We start from the raw sequence: 9,116 nt of genomic DNA, 5'->3' as shown, positions 1-9,116 counted from the left end.
TTTCTAATAAGTGTTTGCAATTTGTCTGCACATGGGAAAAAAAACCTTGCAAAAAAGACACCATTCAAAAAAAAAGACATTTATTTTGTGGCCATAGTGTCATGTAGCATCTTCACTTTCAAATATAAATGTATCCACTCATTAAATATCCAAAATAAATTTATTAAAATTTTGAAATACATTCATATACAGCATGGGTGTACCCAGTGATATATCAATGCTGATCAGGTGTTTAACAGCAGAATGCATTTTATGTATAATGATAAACACATGTGAGGCCTTATTTTAGCATTAGAAACAGTGTCAGTTGAAGTGAGCGTACTGAAGCCTTTTAATGCTCTGCACAGCATGAATCAGTCAGTACTGAGAGTCAGTGCAGCCGGCAGCAGGTCTGTTCTCTCGCTCGCAGCTTCATCGATCATCGCTTATACTTCATGACGGCTTCAGCTGGAATGAGAAAGAATATCATTAGAGCTTAACACACTAACGATCAGCTACTACAGCTTTCTATAAATGATTATATATGTATATTAAAGCTGTAGCAGGGAGGCCAGATTGCTTGAGGCACTTTGCTTTTGCACTGTTACGAGCTACATTTAGAGGATAAGCATGCCAACTAAGGGCTTAAAATATTACCTAAAAACGTACCAACACCATATCTGAATGTGCTAAACAAGGCCAAAAATACATACTGTAACTGTGATAACACAAGATGCTTTTTTTCTCTCTGCCTCTTCTCGGACAGACAGAAACAGCTACAGACAGCATGTGTCTTGCTGCTGCACACTATATCTTAAGTAAATACATGTCAAGGTTCCTTCATTGAAACCAAATATAACCCTAGTTAAAAAAGTAGATGGGAGTGTGCTGTGTGAAATATAAATAAAAACAGATTCAAATGATTTGGAAATATCAACTTAAACACATATTTTATTCACAGTAGAACACAATAGATAATGAATCTTTAAACTGAGCAGTATGTGGTTTAGCATACTGGATGGGAGCATGTGTTGCACTAAAACAGGGGTGGGGGAAGTCCAGGCCTCAAGGGTGGTCAGGTGTGTTGACCAGGGTGATATCTAAAGCCTGCAGGACACTGGCCATTTAGGCCTGGAGTTCCCCCACCCCTGCTCTAAAACCTGTATGTATTTTCAGCATTAATGCTGCCTTTCTAGATGCGCAAGCTACCAATTCCATGGACACTGATGTGCCTCCATACCAACAGAGATGCAAGCTTTTGAACGGAGACCCTTCACCTTCAGAGTAAAGGTTGCACTACTGTAATGGAACTGGTTGAAGCAGTAAAGCTGGAATTTTTGAAAGTGAAAGTTCTCCATTTCCAGTTTGTGTTGCACTTTTTTAAGTTTCACTGCAGCTCAGCCAGTAGTTAGCAACACTTATCAAACAAAATGTCATCCCTGCAAGTCCATGTGCTAGCAACCAGAACAATCATGAAGAGATTTTTAGTGCAGATCCTTCATTGTGAGTGTGTCACCTAGCAACTACTCGCCAATCAGGGAGGGGATACACATTTTTCCCTAGTGACCATTGGTTGGCCAATCGGTCTCTAGGCCTGGGTGAGTGATGCCTTAAAAAACTAAGGTCCAGAGAAGGTGGCAATGTTCCTGAAGTATAAAATTTTTTTTCTTCACAAAGTACAACTTTTGTGTGGACACAGTCGCCCCTGCTAAGACGGTACGGTGTTATCCTAATAACAAACCGTGGGTAACACAGGAAGTCAAAGCTGTCCTCAACATGAAGAAGAAGGCTTTCAGGAGCAAAGTGAAGGAGGAGATGAAAGCAGCACAGCGGGAGGTGAAACGCTGCCTGAGGGAAGCAAAGGACACCTACAGGAGGAAGGTGGAGCAGAAGTTGGAGAGGAACAATATGAGGGAGGTCTGGAATGGTGTGAAAACCATCACAGGCCACAACACCAAGAAAAGCACAGTGGGGGGGGGACTGTGGAGAAGGCAAACGAACTCAACAACTTCTTCAACAGGTTTGACCAGCCCACAACCCCCCCACCCTCACCCTCACTACAGAGTCCAATCCCCACTCTCCTACCTCCCTCGCTTCCCCCCCTTCCTGACACCATGACACCCCCCTCCTCCAATCCTTCTCTCAGCAGCAAGACATCTCCCCCCCTCCCCTCTTCCCAAACATCTCCCAGTGTCACAGTGGATCAGGTCAGGAGGCAACTGAGGAAGCTTCGCCCCAGAAAGGCAGCAGGCCCAGACAAGGTGTGTCCTAGGATGCTAAAGGCGTGTGCTGCTGAACTTGGGGAGCCGCTACAACGAGTCTTCAACCTCAGTCTGCGACTGGGGAGAGTGCCCGCCCTATGGAAGACATCCTGCATCGTCCCGGTCCCCAAAAAGAACCGGCCCAATGAGCTGAATGACTTCCGACCGGTGGCACTGACGTCACATCTTATGAAGACTCTAGAGCGGCTCTTCCTCAACCTCCTCCGACCACAGGTACAACATGCCCAGGACCCACTACAGTTTGCATACAAGGTGGGTGTCGGAGTGGAGGATGCCATCCTGTACCTCCTACATAGAGCCCACTCACACCTGGATGGGGGAAAAGGCACGGTCAGGATCCTGTTTCTTGACTTTTCCAGTGCCTTTAATACCATCCGGCCCTGTATGCTTCAGGAAAAACTGAACAGGATGGAGGTGGACCCCTGCCTGGTGGCTTGGATCTCCGACTACCTCACCGACAGACCACAGTACGTCAGGCTGAAGGACATCACGTCTGACACAGTGGTCAGCAGCACAGGAGCACCACAGGGAACTGTGCTGTCCCCTCTTCTCTTCACCCTGTACACCTCTGACTTCTGCTACAACTCTGAATTATGCCATATTCAGAAGTTTGCAGACGACACAGCCATCATGGGGTGTATCTGGGATGATCAGGAAGAGGAGTACAGAAGTCTGGTGAGGAACTTTGTCGCATGGAGTCACACAAACCACCTGCAACTCAACACCTCAAAGACTAAGGAACTGGTTGTGGACTTCGGGAGGTCCAGAGAAGGCCCACTGCCGGTTCAGATAGAGGGGGAGGAGGTGGAGGTGGTCAACAAGTACAAGTACCTCGGGCTGTGGGTGGACAATAAACTGGACTGGTCATGCAACACAGAGCACCTGTATAAAAAAGCCCAAAGCCGACTGTACTTCCTCAGGAGGCTGAGGTCTTTTAACATCTGCAGGAAGCTCCTGAGGATGTTTTACCAGTCGGTGGTTGCTGGAGTACTTTTCTATGCTGTGGTGTGCTGGGGGAGCAGCACAGCAAAGAAGGACTCATCCAGGCTGGAGAAACTGATCAGGAGGGCTGGCTCTGTGGTCGGCATGAAGCTGGACACTCTGGTGACAGTGGCAGAGAAAAGGACATTAAAGAAACTGATGGACATTATGGACAATGCCAGGCATCCTCTGCACACGGCCATAAACAATCAGAAGAGTCTGTTCAGTGACAGGTTGCTTCTCCCAAAGACAAGAACTAACAGACTTAAAAACTCCTTTGTCCCACACGCCATCAAACTGTTTAACTCCTCTCTGGAGGGGAGAGGAAACAGGAGGACAAAGGAGGGAACAACTAAGCTGTAGTGCCTCTTCACCTCACTGTGCAATACCTTGTGCAATACTTTTGTAAATAGTCAACGGTGCAATAGACTCAATACTTGAAATGTGCAATTCACTTGTATTTTTATTTTTATTCCTATTTATTCTATTTATCCCCTTCGTATATTTTATTTATATTGTCTCTGTATTTATATATATGTGTGTGTGTATAACTCTGTAACTTCTGTCGGTGCTGTGCTTTTTTGGAAATCGAATTTCCCAGAGGAACCCACCCGAGGGATTAATAAAGTTCTATCTAATCTAATCTAATCTAAAAGGAAAAAGGCAAAATTGCATTTTTGTGCGCAGCAGTGAGAAAACCATAAAGCGTGACCAGAATCATGACTGGACCTAAAGATAATGGTCATGCAATATAGGTTTTCAGCCACACTGGCCCTCGAGGCCTGGAGTTGTCCACCCCTGCCTTATAGGGACTGGAAACAATCCCAATGATGGATTAAATCAGCGGTGTGCAATTCCAGGCCTCGAGGGCCAGTGTCCTGCAGGTTTTAGATGTGTCCTTGAACCAACACAGCTGATTTTAAATGGCTAAATTAGCTCCTCAAAATGTCCTGAAGTTCTCCAGAGGCCTGGTAATGAACTAATCATGTGATTCAGGTGTGTTGACCCAAGGTGAGATCTAAAACCTGCAGGACTCCGGCCCTCGAGGCCTGGAGTTGCCCACCCCTGGATTAAATGGTCAGTAATGGATTAAATAGACAATAAATAGTATTTTAAACTATTTACTGTCATCACTCTCCATCAGATGTTTGTTTTACAGCATTACACAACTTTTTCAAGTTATTTAATCCCCCTCGCCCAACTTTTTTTAAAATGTGCTCCTGCCATTAAATTCAAAATGAGCAAAACCCAACACATTTTCCCAGTTTCAACATCATAGATAAGAGATAAGATTTTAAATTTGTGCAAAATATGTCATTCTGCTTTTACTGATAATTTCCACAGTGTCCAAACGTTTCTGTAAAATGGGGTGATGGTTATGGGTTGTGCCTGTGGAGGATTAAATAGTGGCCATGTACGGTATTTAGTTAATGGAGTTCAAGTTTTCCTTTGAATACAAAGAAAAATAATATGGAAAATTGGGCACCAGCATATTTAAAGCACACTGAAGTCTTGCTTACTGGTATAATCCTGGGGTGACATGGGTCTGGACAAAACCTTCCTGAGCGCTTCCAGCCACTCCCTCTGGTCCCTCTCCTGCTCGCACATGAAGACGAACTGTCGCTCGGGCGTTTCCACCATCAATCCGCACTTCCACTTGTTTCCCCGGGCGTTCAGCGGGACACACTCCCTAACCGAGTAACCTTTGCACTCTGTGCCGATAAAAATGGCCCCTAGCTCCTCTGCATCCTACAACAAGAAAAAGCACGTGACTCACATACTTCATAGGTGTACAGTGTGGGGTTAGAGTGAGATGGAAAAAAGAGGTAGTGTCCTCACCAGATGGCCTTTGAAGTAGAGCAACTTCCTGTTTTGAGAGTCTAAAATGAACCACCTCCTTTTGAATGACTCTGTTTGCTGCGTACAAAATAAAATAAAAAGCATTTGATTTCAAAAATAAAATGTGCATTTGAAAAATGTGCTCATCAGACTTCATTTCCTCAAAACCTCCTATCGCACAAACTGATTCTTAAAAAAGAAAAAAGATTCGAGCTGCACGCACATGTGAGTCAGAGTCTAAAAGAGGAACAGAAACACATTCAGATGTACTGATCACACATAATGTAGTCACAAACAAGTTTGCTGGTGAGTGTGAGTAAAAATCAAAGTAGAAGAGAAATAATATAGGCGTGCAAATGACGCTCGAGTGACTTCAGTGAGCTCACCATAGGCCCCGTCTTTTCCATGTAACCCTCTTTGAGGTAGTTTCTTGTTATCATTGGTAACAGCTGATGAAGACACAAGACAGTAAACATGTCAAATACTAAAATATACAAGCTAAAAACTGACATACAGCTGGCTTAAAATGAAATAGTTTGACACTTACTTCTTCATCGCTTCCTGTCGGGTAGGCCGTCTTCAAGTACGCATAGCGAGCGGCTCGAATCGCGTTGTACCATGTGACTATTTCCTGAAGTAAAGCAAAAACAAAAACTTTGAGATTCTATTAGAACCTCAAAACAAGTATATGAGACCTACCAGGTGTTAATATTGATGCTATAGACGATCATGTCGACTGACTTCAGAACGCTCATGATAAACGTAGAGGTTCCTGGTGTGATCCCCGTCTTGGTAGGTGATCTGCAGTCCGTTAGGATGGCCGATCTTCTCTGGCTGAAAGGTGGCGTTCAGGTCCTTGATGGATATTACAGCTTTGGGGCCTTTAGACTCCTGTAACAAATACACAAGGGCAGTTCAGATTTGGAGGCTTTGTGCTGCTGTTTTTACACTTGTCTGAGCCATGCTGGCTGCAAGTGGTGATTACCACAGGCGCATAAAAAGTGAAGGATCCCTGGTTGAAGCCCAGAGGGAGGCATAACAGGAAGGCATCCAGTTTATACAGCTGTTGTTGCTGGAAAAACTGGCTCAATGTCACTTAGATCGAAACTGCTCAGCATCAGTTGGAGCACAGACATTCATGATGCCCAGAGGATGAATCCAAATTACTTTAGTGATCTTCTCACTTTTCCTCTAGTTCTTTTTTAACTTTCTTTTACGTTTATGAGAGCTATAGTGAAACGAATTGCATTAAAACTCTTCTGAAACTCTACGCCTTAACCGGACACGCTCCTCTCTAGAAATGTAACAGCATGTCGCCATTATCACAGCTGCTCAGGTTTATCTGTGGCGTTGACCAGTTGAATAGGCTTATGTCATAGGCTCCACATGGATTCAATGCAGATGCAAATAATATAGATAAGGCCCCGTAATGTGTAAGGGACACTTCATGTGTGCAACTTCTTATTATTGCTGCCGTTATCTTGTTGTGAGCCATCCAAGTTTATGAATTTCAGATGGAAACATCCACCATATATCGAAGTGAAATTAGTCAAATAAATCCTAAGATAAGACTATTGCTTCCACAGTGTGTCTTTTATCCCATTTCCCTCCTTTCACCTCAGCTGGCCATGGCAGATGGCTGATTATGGTAATAACCTGATAATCTGATAAGCATCTGTGGACGAGTACCAAAAATCTCCTTGTTTGACCTTTAGCGGTAAAACTAAAACCAAATTAGCTGAATTTCCTCCAGTAAATGGTGACCGTTGCCTTTATAGTTGCTGGTGTATGTGAAGCTATAGGAAACTGATTGACTCATTCTAAGGTGGCTTTTCTGCTTACAATAGATCTTTGAAGAAACATTTGAAGCTGTGTGTGCAAAAGATAAACAAAGAGCTTAGATACAAGATCTAATTTCTTCAACACAAGCAATGATTATGCCATAATAACTACACATCTTGCAGTATTTAAGGGTCATCGCTCTTGGTGATTCATGTTCTAGCGGGTGGTGTAACTGTGTCAAAGCTGCAGGGAACTCACATCTTCTTTGTTGTAGTAGCTCAGGGTGAATTCTCTCTCCGACAGCACGAACTTTCTCTTCAGAAACTGTGTGTTGTCTTTGCCTTTCTTCAACAGTATTCCTTCATAGAACCCTAGTATGAATCCAAGAGAGTCACAGGGGAATAAGAAAAAAGGTTTCACTTAAAATGAAAACCTTCTGGTTGCTCAAAGAGACAGTGGCTAGATTTCACTTCCTGGATGGTTCATTGTGCAAAGAACGGGTTTTTCTGGCACAGTTCTGCATGCAAAGAACAGGTTTTCCTTTACCCCGATACTGACAAGAATGTGAGCCCCAAAGAGTTCATAAGTAAATCGTTAAAAAAGTCACCTGTGGTGTATGGAAGCGGTGGATACTTGGTCTCTCCTGTGAACTCCTTCCTCTCGTATTTAGCACGGATCCACTGCTCCCTGAGGATACTGTGGATCAAAGTGAAAATATAAAAGCATTCACTGTTCAATAGCAATGTGTTCTTACAAAAACCTGAATCATTGAAGCTTGATTTAGCAGCAGAAATTCATCTATATTTCTCTTCTACAGCCAGAAGCTCTCACTTCTCTACTTTGTGGCTCTGCCTTGTCAGCAGTCTGGTATTACACATAAAGGATTCTGCCATGGCGACAGAGGCTGGTAAATATCATCATCCTGGAAAAGACCTACTTGCAGTCTTCCCGCTGGGGTCGATAGTAGTACGGTGGAACAGCTTTCTCATATTGAGCCTGGGCCCTGGCATTGCCATTGGATTCCATGAACTTCCATCCCCCAGAATAAACATACACACACACATTAGGATTACACACAGACACAGTCTGATACAGCACAAATAGAGGTGGGTGACTGATAAAACAGTGATCACCTCTACTAGTTTGTCCTCCCAGAAGTCCAGCCTGATAGATTTGACATGGCTGGACAGGCTGCGGTGGATCCCGGAGCAGTTCAGACACACAAAAATCCCCAACTTGTAGGAGGCCCAGTCCGGTTCTGGGAGAGGTGAGAAGAAGAGACATGACTCAGATAAATACTTCTTCCCGCCACTCTATTAGGAGGTTAAGAACATATAAAAAATCTAATCAATCATTTAAGATTTCCACTGAAATCTGTAAATGTTTAGTTCACAATTAGGCCTCATCTATGCCCGGGAAAGTGACTTTTGAGTTTTTAAGTATTAAGTTTTCAAGTTCAAAAACAGGAAACCCTTTTCAGCCCCTCAATGTCAGCCCATCACCAAGCTTTAGCCGTGACGGACATGCTTCAGGGTGCACGCGTTCACGCAGAGCAACAGTCTTTTCAAGCCTCATAAATAACATTAACAAACCGGTTAAACTGCATGAAAATAAATCAAATCTGAACATCTCGAGGCCTCTGAGTAGTACCCGCACATCAAATTCGGATCCGCGCCTCACTTTATTTCGATAACAAACGTACCAACGTTTATATATTTGCTTACCGGGCTCGCCGCAGTCAGCGCACCGGCTGTTGTCTGACTGTTTCACCAGTTCCAGTAAAATCTTTTTGTTCCGCTCACGGTTTGCCATTTCTCTGCACAGTCAGGCTCATACACTGATGGATCCCGCGGTTGAACTTGAGCGTGGCGGTCACATGGTGCGACAAACAACAAAAGGCGACTAAGAAAAAAAATTTAAAAAGAAAGAAAAAGTGGAACTTGCGACAGAAGAGTTTTGGATGCCTCAGCGCGAAGCGGACCTCCACCCTCCTCCCTCTGGAGCGCGTCCAGCTGCGAGCTTGTCACAGAGGGTGCTCCCTTTGATTTTTTTTTTTTTTTTAAAACAATGCACCTTTGTGCACAGAGCACCCCTGCTGCTCTCTGTGATGAAGGTAAAGAGGAAACTAACCACAAACCGGTCTGCCCGCCGCGCAGATGCGAGCGCGCTGCCAATTTACACGGAAGCCTGTTAAATTTAGCAGATTTATGACACCATTAGGCTTGTTTGGATGAGAAACGTTTATTGCTGTGT

General features: G+C 44.0%; 1 protein-coding gene across 1 annotated transcript; it reads right to left on the bottom strand.

The window, feature by feature from the left end:
• Window positions 1-95: 95 nt before the first annotated feature.
• On the bottom strand, window positions 96-8,990 carry adap2 (ArfGAP with dual PH domains 2). Its single transcript, XM_086289000.1, has 11 exons — window positions 8,588-8,990; window positions 7,997-8,121; window positions 7,801-7,892; window positions 7,471-7,559; window positions 7,122-7,234; window positions 5,823-5,972; window positions 5,629-5,712; window positions 5,468-5,530; window positions 5,082-5,159; window positions 4,763-4,991; window positions 96-447 (listed from the first exon to the last, which is right to left on the bottom strand). The coding sequence occupies exons 1-11, from the start codon at window positions 8,673-8,675 to the stop codon at window positions 419-421; spliced, it is 1,140 nt and encodes a 379-aa protein (XP_086145126.1). The 5' UTR covers window positions 8,676-8,990; the 3' UTR covers window positions 96-418.
• Between the last annotated feature and the right edge of the window lie 126 nt (window positions 8,991-9,116).

The sequence above is a fragment of the Aulonocara sp. 'chitande type north' Nkhata Bay genome, linkage group LG4 (genome assembly GCF_057382095.1).
Source record: "Aulonocara sp. 'chitande type north' Nkhata Bay isolate Kocher_YH1m ecotype deep benthic linkage group LG4, A_spYH_male_GT1.1, whole genome shotgun sequence".
NCBI lineage: Eukaryota > Metazoa > Chordata > Actinopteri > Cichliformes > Cichlidae > Aulonocara > Aulonocara sp. 'chitande type north' Nkhata Bay.
The sequence above is the reverse complement of the archived record's forward strand: the minus strand, read 5'-3'. Positions and strand labels throughout refer to the sequence as shown.

Bases quoted from the DNA above. Each gene is read 5' to 3' on its own strand.
- adap2 (XM_086289000.1), bottom strand. From the start codon at position 8,675: ATGGCAAACCGTGAGCGGAACAAAAAGATTTTACTGGAACTGGTGAAA. The intron at 7,235-7,470 runs GTGACTTTTTTA...GATTCATACTAG, and splicing joins ACCGCTTCCATACACCACAG to GGTTCTATGAAGGAATACTG. The intron at 448-4,762 runs GTAAGCAAGACT...TTCTCATTCCAG, and splicing joins GTCACCCCAGGATTATACCA to CTGAAGCCGTCATGAAGTAT.